A 27,832-nucleotide genomic window follows, 5' to 3' on the forward strand; every position below is an offset into this window, starting at 1 on the left:
CGCAGTGGCTCATGGCTGTAATCCCAGCACTTTGGGAGGCCGAGGCGGGTGGATCACGAGGTCAGGAGATCGAGACCATCCTGGCTAACACAGGGAAACCCCGTCTCTACTGAAAATACAAAAAATTAGCCGGGTGTGGTGGCGGGTGCCTGTAGTCCCAGCTACTCAGGAGGCTGAGGCAGGAGAATGGTGTTAACCCAGGAGGTGGAGCTTGCAGTGAGCCGAGATGTGGCCACTGCACTCCAGCCTGGGCGACAGAGTGAGACTCTGTCTCAAAAAAAAAAAAAAAAAAAAAAAACAGGGACCCTACCACGTTTGGCTAAACCCAACCAGGAATGTCTTGGATTGATCTAATATAACTTGAGATCCCTGAGGAGTTTAGGGGACTGAGAACAGACAACAGTAGACTGGAATTCCAGGAGAAAACAAGATCTAAGTAACTGATGGCTCAATGAATAGCAGCCAATTACATAACATGCAAGATGTAAGTCAGGATATTGCCTTAAGGGGATGCCCGGGGATCTGGTTGTGTAGACCCAAAACACCAAGGCAGCTCTGCTAAGTCACTTGCAGTTTTATTCCCTCCCATTTCTCTTTGGGCATCCTGTCCTGGAACTGTTAAGAAACGGTTTATTTGAAGGAAAATGTGGGAAGGAGGCTCAGCCAAGCACTATCCAATTCAATTCACACCATCAGGTGATAGGGACAAGCCCTTCTCAATCTCTGCTGCCACTCACATCAGCAGCTTTCCAGAAATAAGCAAAGGGAATGGAAAGACCCTTAATCACCAGACCACGGTACATGCAATTTACTGGCATCTAACGCCCTGTCTTTCTAAGAAGCTTCTTTTTTGGGAGATTTCAAAAAAATAATGAGAACCCTGCACAGGATGAAGCTATGAGGGTGCCCCATGTAGTGTGTTGTCTTCCCCTTTTCCCAGCCTCACCTGGGCCGTCTCTGTCATTGTTGCTGCCATGCTGCGGCTCCTGCTCTGGGCTTGGCCCTTACATGAACTGCTGTGGTCACTTAATGTGGTAGACTGAAGAATGGTCCCTGAAGATATCCATGTCCTAATGAACCTATGAATCTGTTACCTTACACGGCAAAAGGGATTTTGGGCCAGGCATGGTGGCTCATGCTTCTATTCCTAGGACTTTAGGAGGCCTAGGTGGGAGGATCACTTGAACCTAGGAGTTCAAGACCAGCCTGGGCAAGATGATGAGATCCCAACTGTGTTAGTCCATTCTCATGATGCTGTGAAGAAATGCCTGAGACTGAGTAATTTGTAAAGAAAGGAGGTTTAAGGCTGGGCATGGTGGCTCACGCCTGTAATCCCAACACTTTGGGAGGCTGAGATGGGCGGATCACGAGGTCAGGAGTTTGAGACCAGCCTGGCCAACAGCGTGAAACCCCGTCTCTACTAAAAATACAAAAAAAATTAGCTGGGCGTGGCAGCAGGTGCCTGTAATCCCAGCTACTTGGGAGGCTGACGCAGGAGAATCGCTTGAACCCAGGAGGTGGTGGTTGTAGTGAGCTAAGATTGAGCCACTGCAATCCAGCCCAGTGACAGTGCAAGACTCTGTCTCAAAAAAAAAAAAAAAAAAAAGAAGAAAAGACGTTTAATTGACTCACAGTTCCACATAGCTTGGAAGGCCTCAGGAAACTTACAGTCATGGCAGAAGGTTCCTATTCCCAAGGCGGCAGCAGAGAGAATGAATGCCAGCAGGGGAAATGCCAGCTGCTTATAAAACCATCAGATCTCATGAGAATTCACTATCATGATAACAGCATGGCACAACCACCCACACGATTGAATTACCTCCCACTGGGTCCCTCTCATGACATATGGGGATTATGGGATTACAATTCAGGATAAGATTTGGGTGGGGACACAGCCGAACCATGTCACCATCTCTACAAAATTCAAAAATTAGCTATGTGTGGTGGGAAGTGCCTGTGGTCCCAGCTTCTTGGGAGGCTGAGGCAGTAAGATTGTTTGAGCCCAGGAATTAAAGGCAGCAATGAGCTATGACTGTGTCACTGCACTCCAGTCTGGACAACAGAGCAAGACCTCATCTCTGAAAAATATATATTTTTAAAAAGGAAATTTGCAGATGTGATTAAATTAAGGGATCCTGAGGTGAGGAGATCATCCTGGGTTATCCAGGTGGGCTCTCAATGTCATCACAAATGTCCCTACCCATTTATGCCTGAGGTTGCAATTTTTTGAATTTGAAAAATCAGACCTGGTGAGAACCTTGAGAGGTAGGATATAAATAACTCCCACATGCTTAGTGTTCCAATAATGGAATGCTAGGCATACATTTAAGAGAAAAACAGAGGGATTTGACACAGAAGAGCAAAGGTGACAGGATGACCTCAATCGAGAGGGATTGGGCTATGCCATGCTGCTGGCTTCGGAGATGGAGGAGGGAAACACAAGCCAAGAAATGCAAAGAATACGGTTCTAGAAGCTGGAATGAATGAGGAAGAGGCTTCTCCTCTAGAGCCTCCAGAAAGAGCACGGCTCTGCCAACACCTTGATTTCAGCCCAGTGAAATCAATTTCAGACTTCCAGCCTCCAGAACTGTAAGATGAAAGAAACTCGTGTTGTTTTAAGACCACATTTGCAGCTGTTTGTTACAGTAGCCACAGGAAAATAATGCACTTAGCTGCATTATCACTCTGTTCCTTCCTATGAATGGACCCACTCTTCACCCTAACCATCAGAGAGCCAGGCAGTTCTCACCATCCAGACCTGCCACATGGAGGGGAACCCTTGAGATTATCTGACCCTGGGAGAAGTAGGAAGATGAGCCCTCATTAATTCATTCAATCAATCTTCACTCAGAGTGCCTTCTCTGAGTTTGGCTGTGTGCCGGGTACCGTCAACATTTTTGGGAGTGAAAATAGCTCAGCCTCTGTCCTCATGGAGGTCAGCATCTAGGAGGAGAGTCAGATATTGAACATACACTCACACCAATGAACACAGATTTACAAAAGGCTTCTAAGGAAAGGATCACAGGGATGGTAATGGGACAAGGACTGGGGAAGTGCTGGGAAGGTGTCCCTCCAGAAATGCCCTAGATCTCAGTCCTGGAGGGGACAGAGTTTATCAGGTGCCTTAGTCCATTTGGGCTGCCTTTCTCCCTTTCTTAGCCTAGGTGGCTTATAAACAACAAACATGGCCGGGCGCGGTGGCTCATGCCTGTAATCCCAGCACTTTGGGAGGCCGAGGCGGGCAGATCACGAGGTCAGGAGACCAAGACCATCCTGGCTAACACAGTGAAACCCTGTCTCTACCAAAAAATACAAAAAAGTTAGCTGGGTGTGGTGGTGGGCACCTGTAGTCCCAGCTACTCGGGAGGCTGAGGCAGGAGAATGGCGTGAACCTGGGAGGTGGAGCTTGCAGTTAGCCAAGATTGCACCACTGCACTCCAACCTGGGCGACAGAGCTAGACTCCGTCACACAAACGAACAAAAAAAACCACTTATTTTTCATGGTAATAGAGGCTGGGAAGTCCAAGATCAAGGTGTCAGCAGATTCAGTGTCTGGTGAGAACCTCTTCCTCATATATAGTGAGTTCTTACTGTGTCCTCACACAGTGAAAGGGAGAAAGAAGCTACTCTGGGCCTCTTTTACAAGGGCACGAATCCCATTCATGAGGATCTGCCCTCATGACCTAATCACCTCCTGAAAGCCCCACCTCTTCATACTACTACACTGGGAATTAGATGTCGACATATGTATTTAGGGGTGATACAAACATTCAGATCATAGCACCAGGGAAGGAGAGGGGGGTGGGAGGAGAGGGATCCAGCCAGAGGGAACACCACAAACAAAAAGGCCCCCATGGCAGGAGGGGACCTGGTGTGTGTGTCGGGGGGTGGGGGGGGGTGGAGACTAAAAGGAGGCCCAAGGGAGTGGTGTGTGTGTGTAAGGGAGGGAGCTGGGGGTGAGGAATGGATAAAGAAAAGAAGTTGGAGAAGAGGTGTGAGCAGACCCAGCAGGATCTCATAGGCTTTATCATGCTAACAAATTCTGCAAGGTGTTTGCTATGGTGTAAATGTTCATGACTCTTCAAAATTCATGTTGAAACTTAATTTCCAATGCAATAGTATTAAGGGGTGAGGGCCTTTAGGAGGTGGGATCAGTGCCCTTACAAAAGTGCTCGAGAGAGCAAGTTCAGTCCTTTTTGCCCTTCTGTCCATTCTGCTTGTGAGAAGACAGTGCCCTTCCTCTCTGGAGATCACAGAAGCAAGGCATCATCTTGGAAGCAGAGAATGAGCCCTTCTAAGTATGGAATCTGCTGGCATCTTGATCTTGGACTTCCCAGCCAGCCTCCAGAACTGTGAGAATTAAATTTCTACCTATAAATTACCCAGTCTAAGGAATTTTGTTACAGCAACAGGAACGGACTAAGACAGTGTTTAAATCTGATAGTTATAATCAGATTCACATGGTGAGAAAATCCCTCTGGCTGCAGGACAGAGACAGGCATGTGAACCTGGGTGGTGGCCATGGAGACGGAGAAAGGTGGACAGCTGAGCATTATTTTAGGAGGTAAAACAAACACCGGTTGATGATGAACTGAATATATGAGGTGGAGGTTTGGGAGGGGTCAAGGATGATGCCTAACTTTGGAATTTGAGATTTCCATGGATAGATGGTGGTGCTTGGCCATTTGCTGAGCTAGGGCTGGTGGGTATTGGGGCTAGATGGGGGGATCATGAGTTTGACTTGGACAGATTGAGTTACAGGTATCTTTGAGACATTTAAGTGGAGATATCAGATACTGTACCTTCCCCTGCCTGTCTTTCTCAGCATTTTCCCCTTAGAAATGTGAGTCCAAAAAGACAAATACCGTGTGATTCCACTTCTTTTTTTTTTATTTTTTGAGACGGATTCTCACTCTGTAGCCCAAGCTGGAGTGCAGTGGCATGATCTCAGCTCACTGCAACCTCTGCCTCCAGGTATCAAGTGATTCTCATCCCTCAGCCTCCTGAGTAGCTGGGATTACAGGTGCACGCCACCACGCCTGGCTAATTTTTGGTATTTTAGTAGAGACAGAGTTTCACCATGTTGCCCAGGGTGGTCTCGAACTACTGGGCTCAGGCGATCTGCCCACCTTGGCCTCCCAAAGTGCTGGGATTACAGGCGTGAGCCACGGCACCTGGCCTGATTCCAGTTTTATGAAGTATGTAGAGTCATCAAAATCAGAGACAGAAAGCAGAATGCTGGTTACCAGGAGCCAAGGGAAAGGGAAAATGGGGAGTGAGTGTTGAATGGTACAGAGTTTCAGTTTGGGAAGATGAAAAAAATTCTAGGGAGAGATGGTGATGGTTACACACAGTATGAATGTTCTTAATGACACAGAACTGTACTCTTAGAAATGGTTTCACATAGTAAATATCACATATATTTTGCCACAATTTAAAAAATAGAAGTGTGTGTGTGAACTACATATAAGTGTGCATAAAATGTTTTTTATAGTAAAATTTATATTATAATATATTATAATAATAAACATAATAAAATATAATTTACTATATTTTATTTTTATTATTTACTGTTATTTCATACTTTATAGAATTATTATTATATTATTTTTATGGAATAATAAAGCAGTTATTTTCCCAACATCCTACTTAAGTAATACTCTGTGTGTGACTTTTAGACGGCCCCGTGTGCCCCATTCCCTCATACTTTTCTCATTCCCTCAGAGGTAGGCACTATCACAAACTTGTGGTAATGCTTTTTATTTTTATCATTTACCACCCACATATGAAGGCCTGAACAACTATATTTTTTAGTTTTTTTTTTTTTTTGAGATGCAGTCTCGCTCTGTTGCCCAGGCTGGAGTGCAGTGGTGGGATCTCAGCTCACTGCAACCTCCGCCTCCCGGGTTCAAGCGATTCTCCTGCCTCAGCCTCCCAAGTAGCTGGGACTACAGGCATACACCACCATACCCAGCAAATTTTTGTATTTTTAGTAGAGACGGGGTTTCGCCATGTTAGCCAGGATGGTCTCGATCTCCTGACCTTGTGATCCACCCGCCTCAGCCTCCCAAAGTGCTGGGATTACAGGCATGAGCCACCACGCCTGGCCTATATTTTTTACTTTTATACACTTTATATAAACCTGTTGTTCAACATCTTGTTTTTGAGATGCTTTCATGTTCATACCTGTTGCTCATTCATTTTTCTCTGCTGTATAGTATTCTGTGGTACAGCTAGACCACAAACGAGGCAGTTATGAACATTCTGGAACATGCCTCCTGATGCTCATGTGTAGTTTCTCTAGGGCAGTGCTGGTGAATAGAATGTTCTACAACAATAGAAATGTTCTATACAAATGTATGCTTTCCAGTAGGGTAGCCACTAGCCATTATTTACTAATGAGTAATTGAAATATGGCTCAGGCTACTGAGAGACTGAATTTTAAATGCTATTTAATTTTAATTAATTTAAACTGAAATACCACATGAAGCTAGTGGCTAACCAGGGGTAGACCCAGGAGCAAAACTGCAGTTTATAATCACCTGTTCATCTTTACTAGGTAACACTGAACTGTTTTCCAAAGAGGTAGAGCCAATTTCCCTATATTTTCATTTTATCCAACTCGCTAGATCTTTGCTAACCAGATAAACTATCCAAATGAAAATTTCTGAGAATAAAAAGGGCTCTATTAGTCAGGGTTCTCCAGAGAAACAGAACCAATAGTACTGAAGAGATTTATTTTACTTTATTTGTTTTTTCTTTATTCTTTTCTTTTCTTTTTCTTTCTTTTTTTTTTTTTCTGAGACGGGGTCTCACTCTGTTGCCCAGGCTGGAGTGCAGTGGCAAAATCCTGGCTCACTGCAACCTCCACCTCCCAAGTTCAAGCGATTCTCCTGCCTCGACCTTCCAACTAGCTGGGACTGAAGGCACACGCCACCACACCTGGCTAATTTTTGTATTTTTAGTAGAGGCAGGGTTTCACCACATTGGCCAGGCTGGTCTCAAAACTCCTGACCTCAAATGATCTTCCCACCTTGGCCGCCCAAAGTGCTGGAATTACAGGCGTGAACCACTGCACCTGGCCTGGAAAAAGATTTATGATAAGGAATTGGCTCATGGGATTTTGGAGGCCAAGAAGTCCCAAGATCTATAGGTGGCAGCTGGAGACCCAGGAGAGCTGACAGTGTAAGTTCCAGTCCAAAGGCTGGCAGCCTGGAGACCCAAGAAGAGCTGATGTTTCAGTTTGCGTTCAAAGGCCGGAAAAGACCAATGTCCCAGCCCAAGCAGTCAGGCAGCAGGAGTTCCCTCCTACTCACCCTTTCTGTTGTAGTCAGGCCTTCAACTGATTGGATGGGGCCCACCCACCTCTCCATTAGGGAGGGCAGTCCGCTTTACTCAGTCTACCAATTCAAATGTTAATTTCATCCACCAATGCTCTGGCAGACACACACCTCAAAGAATCTTTGGCCAAACATCTGGGAACCCTGTGGCCCAGTCAAGTTGACGCATAAAATTGACAATCACCAGGGTCTTACATGGTAATCTCCCTCCCAACCCAGTGGAGTCTAGGTGGTTCGGAGGTGGTCCTCTGAGCAGAATGTAATACAGTTCTAGGAAGATGAACTTCTGGAGAGTATTTTCTTTCTGGAAACTTGTTCTGACCATGAAAGACAACTTGCAGCAGCAAGAGCTTGTCAAGTGCAGAACATTTATTTGATTTATTTATTTTCTTTGAGACAGAGTCTCATTCTGTCACCCAGGCTGGAGTGCAGTGGCACAATCTTGGCTCATGGAAACCTCCGCCTCCCAGGTTAAAGCAACTCTTGTGCCTCAAGCCTCTCGAGTAGCTGGGATTTCAGGTGCACCCCACCATGCCTAGCTAATTTTTTTTTTTTGTATTTTTAGTAGAGATGGGGTTTTGCCATGTTGGCCAGGCTGGTCTGGAACTCCTGATTTCAGGTGATCCACCTGCCTCGGCCTCCCAAAGTGCTGTGAATACAGGCATGAGCCACTGCGCACAGACTAACATTTATTTCTCCATTCAATCAACACAGATTCCCACCTTCCTCCCCACCTCCCAGTACATTTAGAAATTCAGGAGGAAGGTCCTTCCATTCAGAAGTCTAGCTTAGAACATTCTCCCTTCTCTCTCCTCCCTTTAGTCTCCCCATTTCTTCTTCCTTCCTTTCCCTCCCCTACACCCCAACTTCTTGTATATTTTGTCCAAGACAAATTGCTTTTTAGATCTTCTGCAATTAAGGGCATCTCTTCCCACCCGATATGTACAGTGGCCCCGGCAATGGTGACCTGTTCCTGGAAGAAGCTATTTAAAACCCTTTGTGCAACTAGACTGACGCAGAGCTCCTGAATGTGGCTGAAATGTGTCAAGTTACATAAACACACATGCTTCATTTTGCCCTCGGCTTGAAGCTCTTCCTAACAGACTTCAGAATTATCAGCTCATTAAAGGGGAAAAAATGCAGGTTTATAAAAAAAAGTTAAATAATCATCATAATGAAATCAAGGCCCCAGGGTAGAGTTGCACTTAATGGTTGAGAGCCACTCTCAGAGAGTCGGCACCTCCCCAGAGAGTCTCAAGGAAACCAGTGAATCCCATCTTCTCTTGGGGAGAGGAATATTTTCTGGGAATTCTCTGGAGACAACTATAAGCAGCCCTGATGCCCTACTATCCCACGAAGCACAACGTGAACAATGAAAGGAAGGAAGGGAATTTTGAATTGCTTACTACCTAGGAAGGGCCACCCAATTTCACACCTGTGTCTGTTTTCATCCCTTGCTATGATGCTGCAGGGAGATATCACTGTCCCCCTTGTACTGATGGGGAAGCTGAGGCTGAAACAGGACAAAATATTTGCTCCAGGCCACACAGTTGGTAAGAAGTAGAATTCAAAGCTAGTTGAGAGACCCCACAGCTTGATGACTGAAACCATGGATTCTGTGATATGGAAGGGAAGTGGTGAGAAGGGAAGGGCGTGGTAGCTTTAAATGTTACAGAAGGAGGGAAGGGAAGTGCTGGGTAGAGAAGAGCATGGTCCCTGGTGAGGGCTCCACCCCCACGCCTGCGCCCACGGTCCTAGGTGAGGACAGGCATTTTTGTTTTCCTGCCCAAATGTTGCATTTCCCAAGACCACCCTGGCCTGCCACACCCCCATCCTGTACCTATAAAAACCCCAAGACCCTAGCAGGCGACATACAAGCTGCCGGATGTCAAGAGCTGCAGATCGGCGAAGAAGACACAAGCGGCTGGATGTCAAGAAGATGTCAAGAAGAGCACGCTGGCAGAAGAGCACATGACAGATGCTGGCAGGCCATCTACTGGCAGAACGAGGTGGAGTTTGGCCTGGGCAGTTGGAGGAGAGCCTGGGCTGCTCAGCGGCCTGACTCCAGGGGGAAACCCTCTCACTCCATCCCCTTCTGGCTTCCCCCATCTGCTGAGAGCTACCTCCACTCAATAAAACCTCGCACTCATTCTCCAAGTCCAGGTGTGATCCGATTCTTCTGGTGCACCAAGGCAAGAACCCGGGATACAGAATGCCCTCTGTCCTTGGGACAACATAGAGGGTCTAACTGAGCTAATTAACACAAGCCACGTATAGATAGCAAAACTAAAAGAGCACCCTGTAACATACACCCACTGAGGCTTCAAGAGTTGTAAACATCCACCCCTAGACACTGCCATGGTATTGGATCCCCACAACTGGCCCATCTCTTTGCTCCCCTAGAGGTTTGAGTAGCAGGGTGCTGAAGAAGCAAGCCACTCCCACATCACACACCCTGCAAGGGGGACAAGGGAACTTTTCCTGTTTCATCTGGACCCAGAATGCTATTTCATGGAAACTGTACAACCCTGGGCAAGAGACTTGACCTCTCAGTGCCTCAGTTTCCTCATCTATAAAATAAGGGCTATGTGATATTTTCTGCCTGGATGGTGGTAGTGAGGATTATATGAATCAAAACAATAAAACACTAGAAAACTAGCCAGCATAGAAAATGTTTTAAAAGAACTATCTACAATGCATACACTTTCCGTGTGTGTGTGTGTGTGGTTTTCAACACAATGCATGCACTTTCTATTACCCCATTTTGAATCTCTGCCAGGTTCCCAGGGCCTGACCTCTTTACCACACTTGGTACCTCTTAATAAAACAAAGTTACTGGATTTCAAGCCCAGGCTCTGGAAATATTGGAACTCAAAGGCTGTGCTCTTGAAATATGTCCTTCACACGCCTACCTTCCCGGCCTGCTGCAGTTCTGTCTCTGGCTGATTAAAACCTGCTTTTGCCTAGAGCAAGCTGAGCGGCAGGGCATGCTATCCCTTTTTATGAAAATCCAGCAAGCAGGTGTAAAAGGAAGATAACCACACCCCCGCCCCATTTGGAGGCCAAAGATACTTAATTATCTGAAACCCAGATAAACAGCAGGAGCGGGATGGTAGACTAGACGTGGAAAAGCTGAAGCGAGCCAGAGGGGCTGCAAGAATTATTAAAAACTAATGATGTGATTCAGTGCTGGAAGGAAGGCGAGAAAATGAGTCTGAGGTTGTTGACAGCCTCTGAGAGTTCTTGCCTGCAGTAAGATGCGGGCAGGATGGGTAGGGAGATGGGGTAGCAGTGGGAGGGACTAGGAGGTGGGTGGAACATAGGGGCAAGAAGGGGGAAAACACAGGCGTTTCAAGCATTATCTGCCAGATATTTGCTGCCTGTTTTCCGGAGGCGGTTTTGTGTTACTTCCCTGTTCCAGTAAAGTTGATAAAATTGCCAAGCCTCAAGAGAGAGATCTCTAAATGCCATTTTGCACATTGGAAACCAGGGGTCAAGCAAAGGGAAATCAGCAAGAGAAGACACACTGGAAATTCAGAGTGAGGAGCACACTCAGAGTTGACACCTGCCTGCTGGGAGCTCACTCATAGCTGGTCTGTGAACTTGACCTCCTGGGCCTGATTCAGGGCAAGTGGGTGTCCTGGGTTGGGGTGGTTCCTGATGCATCTTTCTGTTAGTAAGCATTTGATGTGGGTTATGTGAGCATGTGTGGGAAGGGCTTAGCACAAGCCTAGGTCCACAATAAGGGCTCTGTAAATGCCAACTGTTGTGGTCCTTAAGAGTTCTTACGGGAACCAGGTTCTTTTTCTACAGCACATTCCCAGCAGATTGACTTCACAAACCTTGACTGTCTACATTGAAGCTCATCATTTTGGTCTCTGAAATAAACAGTTTATGTGCAGAGAAATGGTGATACTGAAACACCAGGGGTTTGGTCTAGGTCCTGCTGCTCCCCGCACAGAAAGCCCATCACTGAGAAGATAAGTATTGCCAAGGAAGAAGATTTTAATCACGTACTGCAGCCAAGAAGATGGGAGCTCAGTCTCAAATCCATCTCCCTGACCAACTAAAACTAGGAGTTTATGTAGCAGGGAAGAAATGTAACAATGTATAAGAAAACAGGAACTCGGGAGGAGCAAGGAAGCAATCATGAAAGAGGGGTCTGGCATCTCATCGTCTGGATGTGGTAATCTGGTGAGTTTCAGTTCTTTGATATTTTGTGAGAGGCCTGGGGGTCCTTTCCTGAGGAAGGAACTCAGATAAGACAAATGAAGGCTTCCAGCTTTAAGATCAGAAAGGTCAATTTCTGTGTTTATCCAAAAGAATATCTATGGGCCAGGCACAGTGGCTCACGCCTGTAATCCTAGCACTTTGGGAGGCCAAGGCGGGTGGATCACAAGGTCAGGAGATCGAGACCATCCCGGCTAACACGGTGAAACCCCGTCTCTACTAAAAAATACAAAAAAAAGTTAGCCGGGCTAACTCCCTTCCCCTCCCTTCCCTCCTTCCTTCCTTCACTGATTCACTTAATAAACATTCTGGAGTCAGACTGCATCCTAGCTTGGCTACTTATTAGCTAATGCAGCATCAGGCAAATTTTGTAACCTCCTGTTCCTTCCCATCCAAAATGGAGATAAGAACAGGACACACTCACAGGATAAGCCCCACAGCTTTGGGAAAAACCATTTCTGAGAAACAGCCGAGAAAGTGAATTCAAGCAGGGCCTTGGCTCAAAGCCTGTTGGCCTGGAGGGCTGAGGATGATGGATGAGGACTTTGTGCAGATCTGAGTGTACTGTGTCCTTTGTCCTGGCCGCCTTAGCATCCACCGTGTATCTCTGAGATTGATGAGGCAGGTGCACCACCGGGCAGGCTACACACCATACAAGGCTGAGCTTGGTTGGGGCGCGTCATCATCATCCAATACTGTCTGTAGGACTCCATTCCAGCAGGACATCTGGGGGCTTGGAAGGGGGTCCCTCCCCTGGAAAATGTCACAGAATCCCTGATCTATGTCCTAACAACACTCAGGTCCTTCTGTATCCTTTAGATAATTTGATTTATCCAAGGGTCTACTGTTGACATTTGTCCCTAAGTGGTCAGATTCATGGGCTAGATGAGGACATTCAGTGAGATCACAAGTCAAGAGCTTACTGCAGACCTGCCTCTTAAGAAATGCTAGCTATTCTTGTCCTTAAGCCTGGGCTAAGTGACAGGCATGTGTACATCCATACGCGCACACATCACACCCACACACACATCCACACATGCACATACATATCCACACGCACACATACACACATACACGCACACATCCACACCCACATCCACACACACACCCACACATGCACACACACATCCTCACTCACACATCCACACACACACACACACACAGATCCACACACATCCACACACACACATCCACAATACACATACACACACACATCCAGACACCCACACACAAACACCCCCACACACATACACATCCACACACATCCATACACACGTCCACACACCCACATCCATCTGTCAGAGGTCATCTGTCAGAGGTCAGATGTGAGCCACCACACCTGGCCTCTCTGTCTTCCTTTTAAAACACAGGGAGGAAAGGATTGTTTCTGAATGCTCATGTATCATTTTAGCTTATTTCCAGACAAAAGGGAAGATATTTCTTAGCCATAAAGTGGAAATGTTCTAGAACCTTCCCCAGAGATGTCTGTGAGAAGGAATTATGCACGGGAAGCATTTAGCTCAGGGTTGGACACATGCAAAGGGCTGGATAAATGACAGCTGTGAATACTGCAGTTCATTTATGCGGCGAGAGGGAAGGTCATATAACCTCCTAGTGAGAGTATGGGCTTTCAGGAGTTCGAGGCTGCAGTGAGCTATGACGGCCTCACTGCATTCCACCCTGGATGACAGAGCAAGACCCTCTCTCTAAATAAGTAACTAAAAATTTATAAAGAATAGGTGTTTTAAAGGCAGAAAGAGCTGAGTCTGAACCCTAACTCCCCATTTACTAGCTGGGAGGCCTTGAGCAGGTTGTTTCGTTTCTTCAAGCCTCAGTCTCCTCATCTGCAAAATGAGATGATCACAGACTCAGCCTCTTGGTGTTGTGAAAAATCAGTGAAAGAATAGGGGAGGGGCTTAGCGCCTGTCTGAAAGATTTGATGTTCCTGCTGCTTCCAGTGGAGGATGGGTGGGTGGGTGACCTGACAGCGCAGGGAATTTTCCAGCCAGGTTGCCTCTTAACCTCTGATTTGGTTTGGTTTTGCTTGTAACCTCTCACTGTTCAATTTTTAAAAAATTTTTTTATTTTAATTTGATGTTTTTATATTTTTTGTATTTTTAATTTTTTTCTTTTGGCGACAGGCTCTCGCTCTGTCTCCCAGGTTGGAGTGCAATGGTATGATCATAGTTCACTGCAGTCTTGAACCCGTGGGCTCAACCGATCCCCCCACCTCATCCTCCTGAGAAGCTGGGACAAAGGCACACACAGTCACACACAGCTAATTTTATTTTTTGTAGAAACAGGGTCTGGCTACATTGCCCTGTCTGGTCTTGAACTCCTGGGCTCAAGCAATCATCCTGCCTCAGCCTCCCAAAGTGCTGTGATTACAGGTGTGAGCCACTGCACCTGGCCTTAATTTGTACTTTTTAGAGAAAGGGTCTCTCTCTGTCACCCAAGCTGGAGTGCGGTGATGTGATCATAGCTCACTGCATCCTTGAACTCCAGGACTCAAGCAGTCCTCCCACCTCAGCCTCCTGAGTAGCTGGAACCACAGGTGTGCACCACCACACACTCAGAGCCCAACTTTTTAAATGAGAGTTTGTCTTGAAAGACTACCTGCAACCCTTCAGGAATGCTGTGCTCTGTAGATAATGAACGTTCAACCCACGTGACTCTGATGTTGCTAGAGACCCCATCTTGTTATTTTCCCCCATTTTAGAAATGAGGGAACTTAAATTCAGAGAGTCCAAGTAACCTGCCCAAGCTGACAGGCTTAAAAAAAAAACTCAGGCCTATCTGAGAGCAGAGTGTGTGCTCGTAAAAGACACCACCACAGGCTACAACCTCTGTGTTCACCTCCCTCTTTCTTCCCCGCGGGTGATACAGAAAGAGCAAAGGTTTTGGAGTCAGATTGGCCTGAATTCAATTCCAACTTCAGGGTCTTGCTTAAAACAAGAGATGACGATATCCACTTCCCTGGGTGGTGGCGAGAATCAAATAAGGCTTTTAAAAGCGTGCATAATGCCTTTGTCTCAGTGCCTGGCACACAGTAGGAGATCAACAAATATTAGGTTTTCCTCTCTCCTCCACACACTTCTTTCCTCGGCCACATCCCCAAAACACTCACATGAACCTGAGCTCAGACTCCCGGCGGACCAAGACTTCCCGGAGACGCTGAATTTTTGCCATCTCCAGCTCAATCTCCTCTGGCATCATGGTTGTCTCCGCCATGGAGATGATGTCCAGCTGATCTGTGCAGGAAACAGGAAATACAAGCATCAGGACCCCAAGGCTGCACCGTGGGACAGACCCTGACATGGTTCCAGGGCACAGCCTTGCTCCGCGACCATCATACGCCTTGAGGACAGACTTCAGCCTGTGCCGCAAATGTGTATTCGTGAGCACACCATTTGGAAACCAGAAAACATGTTTTCCAAAGGAATTTCGTTTGTTTGCTTTTTTTGTTTTGTTTTGTTTTTAGACGGAGTCTGGCTCTGTCGCCCAGGCTGGAGTGCGGTGAAGCGATCTCCGCTCACTGCAAGCTCCGCCTCCCGGGTTCACGCCATTCTCCTGCCTCAGCCTCCTGAGCAGCTGGGACTACAGGCACCGGACACCACGCCCGGCTAATTTGTTGTATTTTTTTTAGTAGAGATGGGGTTTACCGTGTTAGCCAGGATGGTCTCGATCTCCTGACCTTGTGATCTGCCCTCCTTGGCCTCCCAAAGTGCTGGGATTACAGGCGTGAGCCACCGCGCCCGGCCTTGTTTTTGTTTTTTGAGACACAATCATGCTGTGTTGCCCAGGCTGCAGTGCAGCTGTGTGATCTCAATCTCGGCTCACTGCAACCTCTGCCTCCGAGGTTCAGGCGATTCTGCCACCTCAGCCTTGTAAGTAGCTGGGATTACAAGTGCACACCACCAGGCCAGGCTAATTTTTGTATTTTTAGTAGAGACGGGGTTTCACCATGTTGACCAGGCTGAGGTCAAGTGATCCGCCCGCCTCGACCTCCCAAAGTGCTGGGATTACAGTCGTGAGGCCACCACGCCTGGCTGGGAACTTTGTTGTGATAGCTAGTGGAGGCTCCCAAGTGGGCTCACAAAAGCCTGATTAAGGCCTTGTCAGTCCCTGCCTGGTCCCAGATTCTGAGCCTCTGCTCCCCCTGACCAGGACCACTTTGCCCTGTGGTCTAAGCCTCTAAGACCAGCCGACTCTAGGCAGAAGAAAGTTTTATCATAATTATCTTACAGTAATACTACTACTAAGTAGTGTAAGTATTTTTTCGTTTGTTTTTGAGACTAGGCCTCACTCTGTCATCCAAGCTGGGGTGCAGTGGTGCAATCATAGCTCACTGCTGCCTCAAACCCTGGACTCAAGGGACCCTTCTGCCTCTGTCTCCTAAGTAGCTGGGACTACAGGCCCACCTAGGTAATTTTTTAATTTTAATTTTTTGTATAGATGGGGGTGTCACTATGTTGCCCAGGCTGGTCTCAAACTGCTGGCCTCAGGCGATCCTTCCAACTTGGCGTCCTGAAGTGCTGGGATTACAAGCATGAGCATACATACATATACATATATATATGTGTGTGTATATATATATATGCATATATATGGTTTTATATATATAATATGTATAATATACACAGACACACTTTCTTTTTTTCTTTTTTGAGACAGAGTCTCGCCCTGTCACCCAGGCTGGAGTGCAGTGGCATGATCTTGGCTCACTGCAACCTTCACCTCCCAGGTTCGAGTGATTCTCCTGCCTCAGCCTCCCAAGTAGCTGGGATATCAAGTGTATGCCACCACACCCAGCTAATTTTTGTATTTTTCGTTGAGATGGGGTTGCACCATGTTGGCCAGGCTGATCTCGAACTCCTGACCTCGTGACCCACCCGCCTCAGCCTCCCAAAGTGCTAGGACTATAGGCATGAGCCACCGCGCCTGGCCAGAAACACTTTTTGAAAGACTGAAAAAGTACACTAAAATGTTAGCAGTTAAAATGTTAATATATATGCGTGTGAATATATATTTATACTATTATATACATATACATATATCCACTGTGATGTAGGTCTTATTTTTCTAATATAAAGTTAGGACTTCACTATTTCATTATGTGTTCTTTTCAGCTAGCAACATGCCATAAGCACTCCTGCCTGTCCTTGGATGGTCTTCCTCGGCGGCAGCATGGAAGGTGGGGCGGTTTTCTATTTGTGGCTGTATCACGAAGCACTTCAGCAATCCACAGACATGTAGGTTGTTTCCAATTTTTTCCCCACTGTAATCATGGGGAAAAAAATGTAGGAATTATTTTCACCGTAAGAACGTTCCAGTGAAGAATGTTCTCAAAGTGAAATCTTCGCACACATCTACGGGGTTCCTTCGGGCTATGTTTCTAGGGTGAATGGCTGAGATATAAGGGATGCGCTATTCAAGGCCTTTGATCAGTAGTGGGGGAGACTCGGGGCAGGAGATGTTTTGGTGTACCCTGAGACACCATCACATCACCTGTAACTGCTAATTCCTTCCACACCCACCCCCAAGATGGAGCCCACCCCACACCTCAGTTCTACAAGGGCGTCTGTCTTTTTCCTTGTACTCAAGGAATAATGAAAGTTGGTATACCTTATACCCATGATTTGGAAAGTTGTTCTGTTTTTCATTTTTCTTTCTTTCTTTTTCTTTTTCTTTTTTTTTTTTGAGACGGAGTATCCCTCTGTTGCCTAGGCTAGAGTGCAGTGGCACGATATCGGCTCACTGCAACCTCTGCCTCCCAGATTCAAGCGATTGTCCTGCCTCAGCCTCCTGAGTAGCTGGGATTACAGGCTCGTGCCACCATGCCCAGCTAATTTTTGTATTTTTAGTAGAGTTGGGGTTTCACCATATTGGCCAGGCTGGTCTTGAACTCCTGACCTCAAGTGATCCGCCTTCCTTGGCCTCCCATAATGCTGGGATTACAGATGTGAGCCACCACACCCAATCTTCTTTTTTCTTTTTGTAGAGATGAGGTCTTGCTATGTGGCCCAGACTGGTCTGGAACTTCTGGCCTCAAGCAATCCTCCTGCCTCAGCCTCCCAAAATGCTGGGATTACTTACAGGTGTGAGTCACTGTGCCCAGTGCAAGTTGTCCTGTTTCTACCTGTCCAGCTGCCTCCTATGTCCTGGGGCCCTGGCCCTTGCACACCTGCACAGGGCTTAGGGCGCTGTGATTTGCAGGCTTCCCTGAAGTCAGTCCCTGCCTGCTTGGATCTCTAGATAGAACAGCGCCCTCTTCCAGGAGCCCACCTGATGCATTTGTCCACCTGTGGGACTCTCCTGGCCTTGAGTTGTTCAGCAGACATTGGATTCTCGGTAAATTGGAGTTCCTTTCCATTACCTACCCCCTGATGTGTCCATTCCATGTGCCAAAATGATCTGCCTCCCCTCCACCAATCAAAACACCTTATTTTGCTAAAGCGACAGGAAGAAGGTAATTCTCCGGGGTTGATTCTCACATTGAAATGAATGGCCTCTGTCCCTTCTCTCTGAGACAATTCCCTTTCTTTGTTTTTTTTTTTTTTTGTTTTGTTTTTTGTTTTTGAGAGCAAGTCTTGCTCTGTTGCTCAGGCTGGAGCGTGGTGATGCAATCTCCGCTCATTGCAACCTCTGCCTCCCAGACTCCAGCAATTCTCCTGCGTCAGGCTCCCAAGTAGGTGGGTCTACAGGCGCATGTCACCACGCCTGGCTAATTTTTTGTATTTTTAGTAGAGACAGGGTTTCGCCGTTTTGGCCAGGCTGGTTTTGAATTCCTGATCTCAGGTAATCTGCCAGCCTTGGCCTCCCAAAGTGCTGGGATTACAGGCACAAGCCACCATGCCCGGCCTGACAACTCCCAGTTTTCAAGAGAAACAATAACAAAGGCAATGGAAAAGGCCAAGCAATTATATGGGGAGAGGAAAAAATTTGACCTGTCGGTCATCAGCCTATTAAAGATTTTCTCCTCTTTGAGTTCAGCATCTCAGAGCAATGTGTGCTTCTTTTATATTTTCTGGGAGCGCCAATATTTCATGAAATAGATAAGTGCAGAACATAAATAGTGCAGAACCTGCTACTGGGTTGGAGAGGGGGTCACTCAACAACTGTATAAGCGGGAGGAAGAGAGTGGAGGTGGGTGAATGGGAAAAACGTGAAATTGGAGAGATTCACAATCACCTCCTCCCTGCCTTCTAAAGATGGCGGGTCCCGAAGATTATCCGGCCACCTGGCCGAGCCTGTGCCAGGGAAGGGTGAAAAGGGAGACACAGTGGAGGGAGAGGAGGGAGTGTCAAAGAGAAGCAGGAAGGAGAGGGGTCAGAGGAGCAGCCTCAGGCTGTGGCTTGGGGAGAGGGAGCGATGTCTGTCTGTAGAGGATTTGTAGGAAATGTCTCATGTGATGTGCTGGCTAAAGACCTCCTGGGGCCATCTGGTTATGCTTCAAGGCCCCTGGAATCCAATTTCGGGTCCTACTATTGTCCCTGACACCATGCTCTGGTGGCTCCTGGGATTGAAGCAGTGAGGACAGGCTTGAATGGTGGCTCACGCCTGTAATCCCAGCACTTTGAGAGGCTGAAGTGGGCGGATCACCTGAGGTCAGGAGTTCGAGACCAGTGTGACCAACATGGTGAAATCTAGTCTCTACTAAAAATACAAAAATTAGCCTGGCATGCTGGCAGGTGCCTGTAATCCCAGCTGCTTGGGAGACTGAGGCACAAGAACCACGTGAACCTGGGAGGCAGAGGCTGCAGTGAGCCGAGATCATACCACTACACTACAGCCTAAGGGACAGAGTGAGACTCCGTCTGAAAAAAAAAAAAAGATATTAATATTGAGTGCTACTGTGTGCTGTGATGCTACCAAGCTAGAAGACCAGCCTTACCAAATCAGATGGCCTGGGTTTGAGTTCCAGTTCTGCCCCTCCCTGGCTGTGTGGCCTTGGGGAGTTGGTTAACCTCTCAGCAGCTCTGTTTCTCCTCTGTAAGGGAGCCCACCACCCAAAACATACGTGAGGGATGAATTACCCCGGCACGTCACGTTTAATATATGCTTGCAATTGCCCTCGTTGTGACCGCCGCACCTGCTTTGCCCATCACCTCTTTTAATCCTCGCCATAAGCCAGCAGGTTCAGTAGGGTCTCATTTTCACAAAGAAACAAAGGCTCAGCGCTGGCAAGGGAAAGAGCTGAGTCCAGGTCTGGCTTCAAATTCATGCTTTTTGACCCTCACAGCTGCCTCTGGTCCAGGCAACTGTTCTAAGTCTGACACCCCCCATTCATTCCTATCTCAGAGTCAAGCGTGGTGCCGTAACAATTCATGGCCAATGGGAAGGCTTAAAACAAAAGGAATTTAATCTCTTGGAGTTCGGGAAGCCAGAAGTCCGAAACCAAGGTGTTGGCAGGGTCACGCGCTCTCCAAAGGCTCTAGGGATGGATACTTTCTTGGCCCTTGCAGCCCCGGGTGGCTCCTTGGTTTGTAGTATTAGGTTGGTGCAAAAATAATTGTGATTTTTGCCACTGAAAGTAATAGCATCACTTCAACCTCTGCCTCTGTTTTCACAGGGTCTTCCTCCGGGTGGCTCTGTGTGTCCCTTTCTGTCTCATTAGATTTAGGGCCCACCCTAATCCAATGTGAGCTCATCTGGATCCTGATCTGAATTACCCCTGCAAAGACCTTATTTCCAAATTAGGGCACATTCTGATGTTCTAAGATGCACATGAACTTCAGGAGGCCCCAACCCCCAAGAATGGCCACAGCCTTGCAAGCTTCCTGACAATAATGTCGCTCTCTCCAGGGGTTTTAGACCCGGCACATGGAGCACAGCCTTGGCTGGAAGCAGCAGGAGTCCCAGGAGGTGGCCAGGGGGTGAGAGAAGTGCGTGGGGGAATTGGGGTCTGGCAAAAACCAGCTGGGTGGGGGCAGTGTCAGAAATCCACATTTGACAGTAGTCATCAGCTGCAAGACCTCGAATGAGTCCTTTTATGTCTTTGCGTCACTTTCCTCCTCTGCACAAGAGTTCAATAGTTACCTGTGCTGGAGGCTTTCTGTGTATTATCTCTTTTAATCTCTATTTTACAGAGGTGACTCTGAGGCTTAGAGGAGGAAAGTGACTTGTTCAACATCACACAGCCCAATCATTGCAGAGATAGTATTCAAACCCAGTTTGTGCGCTCTCTCTCTTCTCCCTCTCTCCCCTCCAATCCACAACCATGTGACCTTAACCACGTAATCCAGCCTCCCGGTGAGGGCTGAATGCATTTGTGCCTGTGAAAGTGCGTAGTTAACCACCCCACGATATGAGTATCCTTGTTTTTCTCATCACAGTTCAGATGGGCAACCTGATTTCCATGGGACAGATGCTGAAAATGGCAACACACCCTGGGGCGAGGCGTGGGACGAAGAGAATTAATCATATCCCAGGAACTGGCATTTTACCTCCATCCCTGGGGGAGGATGGAGGCGGTGGTGCCAGGCTCCAGGTGCTTAGCTTGGATTTGGGGCGAAGAATGGAATAAAGACCTACGTTGAAAAGTCTTGCTCAAGGATGTTTTTCTTCCCCAAGAGAAAGGAATGAAGCCTAAAGCTTGAATCAGATACAAATTGTTAGAATCCTTTCTTGCCATGAGCTGTCTCTGCACCAGGCACTGTGTTGGGCTCATTGTAAACCTCATTTGTTTTTTTTTTTTTGGTGAGGCAGGGTTGTGCTCTGTCTCCCAGGCTGGAGTGCAGTGGCATGATCTTGGCTTACTGCAGCCTCAACCTCCTGGACTCAAGCAATCCTCTCACTTCAGCCTCCTGAGTAGCTGAAATTACAGGTTTGCTCCACCACACCCAGTGACTTTTTTTGTACTATTTGTAGAGATGGGGTTTTGCCATGTTGCCCAGGCTGGTCTCCCAACTCCTGAGCTCAAGTGATATGCCCATCTCAGCCTCCCAAAGTGCTGGGATTACAGGAATGAATCTCGTCTCATTCAGTCTGCACAATACCCTGTGGCCAGGGGACCAAGTGCAGCCCCATGCTTGATGTTGTAAGTAGAGTTGTTCTGGAACACTGATCACGCTCATTTGTTTACATGTCATTTATGGCTGCTTTTGCATTGCAAAAACTGAGTAGTTGCCACAGAGACTCCCTGGCCCACAAAGCCTTAAATATTCACTATCTGGCTCTTTATAGAAAAAGTTGGCCAACCCCTTCCCTGGGTGGTATACTGTAATTTCTCCAGTTTAAAAGTTATGAAAGTCAGGTTTACCCAGTAACAAGAATAACTAACATTTGTCGAGCATTTATCACATGCTAGCACCTGTGCATTACCTTATCTGATTCTCAGAACAGCCCTGGGTGGTCAGTGCTGTTATTCCATTTCATAGATGGGGAAGTCGAGGCTCAGGAAAGGGAGTAAGTGATGGAGGTGAGATTTAAAACAAGATCTGTCCTACTCCAAAGCTCTTGTTGTAATCAACCATATTCATGTAAGAACTACTTCCCTACGTAAGTACCGTCATCATCATAACAAAACTGAGTAGACTGTGTTGCTTTAGATACAGTGGGAGTAGTTATTCCCAGACATCAGTGGGCAAGTGAATATCTAGGGAGGTTGTTTAAGAAACAATTCCCTGCCTCCACTTCCAAGGATTAGGATAAAGCCTGGGTTGGGGTGTTGTGTCCAGGGAACTTCATGAAGGACGTCTTCAGATCAGAGTGAAAAACGCTGATACAGGACCTGAATAAATGAATATCACACACAGTCAGTTTCTTTCCAGTCTGAACTTGTGTGACAGAAATTAGTCTGCTAGACTGTTCCTTTCTTGATCACATTTTCCAACTAGAAGGCAGGCATCCGACAGCTGCCAAGGAATGTCTCCACGAGGAGGATAAATCACAGGAAGAAATGGGAGGAGCATTTCAAACTGGCTAGAGACAACGAGTCTCTCACACACACTTCCAAGCAAGAGCTTGCTTGCTGTGTGGAGACAGCAAAGCATGAAGGCACAGACGTCCCCAGGGCTCCAACTGCCATTGCTGTCACTGAGCTTCCAGGAGCTGAGTCACTTCTGGGGGAAGAGGCAGCTAAATCCATCTTCCCATCCCCAAATGCCACCCCAGGGAGATGCATGCTTCCTGAGTGGTGGCACCAGCAAACAAGAGCTGAGCACCCGGGCAGCCCTGGTATGCGCCAGCAGGTTTAATCACTGATCTCAAAACAAAACAAAAGTAAGGCTACCCAGGGACAGGAGTGGTGGAGGTGATGGAGGATGAGGGCTGGTGATCTAGAAACTTCTAGTTTAAATACAAGCTTGGAGGGTTAAACTGCTGGGGACCAGAGAGATACCTTTCCTAGCCCATCTTTTCCAATCAGGGGTCACGGTAGGAATTTAAGCTCAAGGTGCCCTGCACACCCTCTGCCTTTACTTCTGCTTTATAACTTTAGGTGCCTAGTACTGGCCCCAGAGCTTGCTCATTTTGGGCATTTACTGTGAGCCATGATCTAGCTCATATCAACCTCTCTTTCTAGATTAATAAAATGAGGCTTGGAGAGGTCATAAATGATTGGTCAAACTCACTCACTCAATTGTTGCAGCAACATCAAGGGTTCTGTCTAGATCCTGCTACTCACTGCACAGAAAGCCAATCACTGAGGCAATGAGTATTGCCAGAGAAGAAGGCTTTAATTGGGTGCTGCAGCTGAGGAGATGGAAAGGGCCTCAAATCCATCTCCTCAACCCACTAAAATTAGAGGTAGCAAGGAAGAAATGTAACAATGTGTTACATTGTGATACATCCCTATTCTTTTTTTTTTTTTTTTTCTGGGAAAATATTAGGAAGGGGTAAGGAAGAGAATCTGGTCAACAGGATGCAGGTGGTTGGTTAGGCAATTGTGATGGTTGAGGAGTCTGGCATCTCCTTGTCCGCATATAGTGATCTGGTAAATTTCAATTCCTTAATACTATCTGGAAGGCTGAGAGGTCAGTTTCTTGAGAAAGGAACTCAGGTAAAATGAATGTAACTTTCTAAAATTTTAAGATTTGGAGGGGGCCGGGTGCAGTGGTTCACGCCTGTAATCCCAGCACTTTGGGAGGCCAAGGCGGGTGGATCACGAGGTCAGATAGAGACCATCCTGGCTAACACGGTGAAACCCCATCTGTACTAAAAATACAAAAAATTAGCCAGGCATGGTGGCGGGCACCTGTAGTCCCAGCTACTCGGGAGGCTGAGGCAGGAGAATGGCATGAACCCAGGAGGCGGAGCTTGCAGTGAGCAGAGATCGCACCACGGCACTCCAGCCTGGGTGACGGAGTGAGACACTATCTCTAAAAAAAAAAAAAAAAAAAAAAAAAAAAATTTAAGAAAAGAAGAGTTGCAAAGAGCATAAAGAATTCCCCTCTACTCCTCATTCAATTTCCACTATCGTTAACATTACCAAGAAGTTGACATTGGTGCATGGTTATTAACTATATTGATTGAAATTTTAGCAATTTACCAATGGTCAGATGTTACATTTGCAAAACAGATTTAAAATTAAGAAAAGAGAAAAGAAAAGGGGTTGGCATGTGTGGGCACCATGGGGAGCCAGGCCAGCCCTTTAAGAGGGCAAGAGAGGGGAGTGGTTCTGGGCATGGGCTTTTGAGTTTCAGAGTCCAGTTCTCATGCTTGAAACATCCATCAGTGACTCTGGGTGCCTCAGTTTCTTCATCTGCAACATTGGGGAACAAGCATACCCATCTCACAGGTGATTCATGTAAGTGACAAGCATACAGAAAGTTCTCTGTAACATATATTTGCTCTTATATACATTTAATAACTATGCATTGAGAACCTGCTTTGTGGCAGACCCTGCTCTAAGCAATGGGGAAGGAGCAATGAGCAAAACAGACAAAAATCTCTGCCCTTGTGGACCTGAGCTTCTAGCAAGAGGCTTACACTGTTCTGGAGAACAGTTGCTCTAATAATCTGCAGGGGTCATTGGCTTAAGACAGACGTCACTTCAAGCCCTGGCTCTACCACTAATTGTGCAACCTGGGCAAATTACTTGATCTCCCTAAGTGTCAGTTTCCTCTTCTGTAAAATGGGACTAATAACTCCTGCCTCATGAAGTTGCTGCTGTGGGGATGAAATGGGATAATATACTTGTCCCTCAGGATCCGTGTGGGATTGGTTCCAGGCCTCCCTTTGGCTACGAAAATCCTTGGATGTTGGCCGGGCGTGGTGGCTCACGCCTGTAATCCCAGCACTTTGGGAGGCCAAGGTGGGTGGATCACGAGGTCAGGAGATCGAGACCATCCTGGATAACACAGTGAAACCCCGTCTCTACTAAAAATACAAAAAAAAAATAGCCGGGCATGGTGGCAGGCGCCTGTAGTCCCAGCTACTCGGGAGGCTGAGGCAGGAGAATGGCATGAACCTGGGAGGCGGAGTTTGCAGTGAGCCGAGATTGCGCCACTGCTCTCCAGCCTGGGCGACAGAGCGAGACTCCATCTCAAAAAAAAAAAAAATCCTTGGATGTTCAAGTCCCGGATATAACAGGGTGGGATATTTGCATAGAAGCCCCACACATCCTCCTGTAGACTTTAAATCATCCCTAGATTACTTATAATCCCTAATACGATGCCTACACATCACTTCATTTACATAGATTCAGCATAGTACTCAAAGTTTTGCTTCTTGATAATTTGTGGATTTTTTTTCTGAATATTTTCCATCCATAATTGGTTGAATCTAAGGATGTGGAACCCACAGATACAGAGGACCAACTGTATACATCAGGTGCTTGGTATAGTGCCTGGACATCACAAAGAGTGGTCAGTAGCATTATTCCTGCCATCACAGTGCCTTTCCCTGGAAGAAGCCAGACTAACATGGGGGAGAAAATAAAATTGGAGCCACCATCAAGTTTGAAGAACACAGACTCGTGGTCATGGGGACCATCCCTTGGCCCCTCTAGGTAAGACCACAGCCCCGCAGCTCCAACAGACCCATGCCTGCCCTGAGAAGAGAACCTAGAGGGGGCCCCCTCCAGCCTTTTGTCAAGGAGCCAATTGCTGGTATTGACCCAAAAGAGAGTCTTGAACCCCAAGGGAATAGATCTGCGTCCCATGACCAGGGAGCCAATATCTGAATGCATTTCAAAGGCTCCTGGTGGCACTCCAGACTTCATTGTCATCGATCATTCATGTAGGAAAGAAGCTCATTCCAACCCCCAAGCATCCTATTACGGGATGCACCAGGTGCCTCGCCTTCTTGCTATAAAGTGAATGTAATGGGAAGCTGCCCGTTGCTTTTAATGAGTCACTGTTTCCCAAAGAGATGAAGTTGCTGCTTTTAACCCAGAAGCTCCTGGCTGCTCGATTTCCCCCAGCCTGCCTCTTGGAGAGGATGCCAATGGGCCCCCAAGAGCGATCATACCTTTCCTTGCACTCTGCCATCCCATACATCCCATCTCTTTGATGTCGCCCCACATGGAAGATTTTGCGGCTGAGGAAACTGACAGGCTTCAGATCCTGGCTATGATTGTTATTCTCCAGTGGCACCTCAAGCACATTTTTTTAACTTCTGCGACTTTCTGTTTTCCCAGCCACATCTGACATGTCAAAGGACACAAAAGTAATTCAGGAGGATGCACCAACAGCACGTGAAGACGCAGGCACTGGTGTCAAGCAGACATGAGTTGATGGTCCGGCATCTTTCTAACGGCCGACCTCGGCAAATGCCCTAACCTCTCTGAGCCTCAGTTTCCTTATCTGTAAATTGTGGGTCATAAAAGAGAGACTGTATAGATCAGTGCAATCCAATTGAAATAGAACACTAGCCACATATGTAATTTTGAACATTCCAGGAACCACATTCTAAAAAATAAAAAGAGCTGGGTGTGGAGGCATATGCCTATAATCCCAGCACTTTGAGAGGCCAAGCATGGTGGGCATATCACTTAAGGTCAGGAGCTCAAGACCAGCCTGGCCAACATGGTGAAACCCCATCTCTACTAAAAATATAAAAATTAGCCGTGGCAGAGCACGGTAGCTCTCTCATGCCTGTAATCCTAGGATTTTGGGAGTCCGAGGTGGTGGATCACCTGAGGTCAGGAGTTCAAGACCAGCCTGGCCAACATGGCGAAAGCCGGTCTTCCTAAAAATACAAAAATTAGCCAGGTGTGGTGGTGTGTGCCTGTAATCCCAGCTATTCAGGACACTGAGGCAGGAGAATTGCTTGAACCTGGGAGGCGGAGGTTGCAGTGAGCCAAGATCGTGCCACTGCACTCCAGCCTGGGCAACAGAGGGAGACTCCGTCTCAACAAGAACAACAAGAACAACAAACAAAAAAAATTAACTGGGCATGGTGGCAGGTGACTATAATCCTAGCTACTCAGAAGGTTGAGGCAGGAGAATCGCTTGAACCTGGGAGGCGGAGGTTGCAGTGAGCCAAGATCGAGTCACTGCACTCCAGCCTGGGTGACAGAACGGACTCCATCTCAAAAAAAAAAAAAAAGCAAAAAGAGCTGGGTGCGGAGGCACATACCTGTATTCTCAGCTACTCTGGAGGCTGAGGCAGGGGGATCACTTGAGCCCAGGAGTTTAAGTCCAACCTAGGCAACATAGTAACGAGACCGTGTCTCTTAAAAATAAAAAAAAAGATAAAAAGAAATGGGCGAGATTAATTTCACTAACATATTTTATTTAATCCAATAGATCTAAAGGATTATAAGTTCAAAATGTAATCAATATATTAAAGATATGAATGAGATGTTTTATATCCATTTTGGAGGGAGTATGGAAGTTTTAAGTCCAGTATGTATTTTTTACTCTTTAAATAGATCTCAATTCAGGCCAGGCACAGTGGCTCACACCTGTAATCCCAGCACTTTGGGAGGCCGAGGCAGGTGGATCACTTGAGGTCAGGAGTTCGACACCAGCCTGGACAACATGGTGAAACCCCATCTCTACTAAAAATACAGAAATTAGCCAGGTCTGGTGGCACGTGCCTGTCATCCCAGCTACTTGGGAGGCTGAGGCACAAGGATCACGTGAACCTGAGGGATGGAGGTTGCAGTGAGCCGAGATTGCGCCATTGCACTACAGCTTGGGTGACAGTGAGACTCCATCTCAAACCTAAATAAAGGAAGAATAAATCTCAATTTGGAGTGGCCACATTTCAAGTGCTCCCAAGTCCCAAGTCCTTATTCACCATCCTGGGACACTCCATTCATCTCCTTTCTTCTTTTCTCCCTGATACCTTCCCCTACCTCAAAGATTCTCTCT

At 46.9% G+C, this 27,832-nt stretch overlaps 1 protein-coding gene across 1 annotated transcript in view; it reads right to left on the reverse strand.

Annotated features, from left to right (window-relative positions):
* BMERB1 (bMERB domain containing 1) overlaps positions 1–27,832 on the reverse strand; it is a 154,372-nt gene that overhangs the window by 49,436 nt on the left and 77,104 nt on the right. Inside the window, exon 2 of the mRNA XM_054452588.2 lies at positions 14,698–14,821. Coding sequence (XP_054308563.1) covers positions 14,698–14,821 — 124 coding nt within the window. The remainder of the gene's footprint in view (positions 1–14,697; positions 14,822–27,832) is intronic.

Source organism: Pongo pygmaeus, chromosome 18 (assembly GCF_028885625.2).
Source record: "Pongo pygmaeus isolate AG05252 chromosome 18, NHGRI_mPonPyg2-v2.0_pri, whole genome shotgun sequence".
Lineage (NCBI taxonomy): Eukaryota > Metazoa > Chordata > Mammalia > Primates > Hominidae > Pongo > Pongo pygmaeus.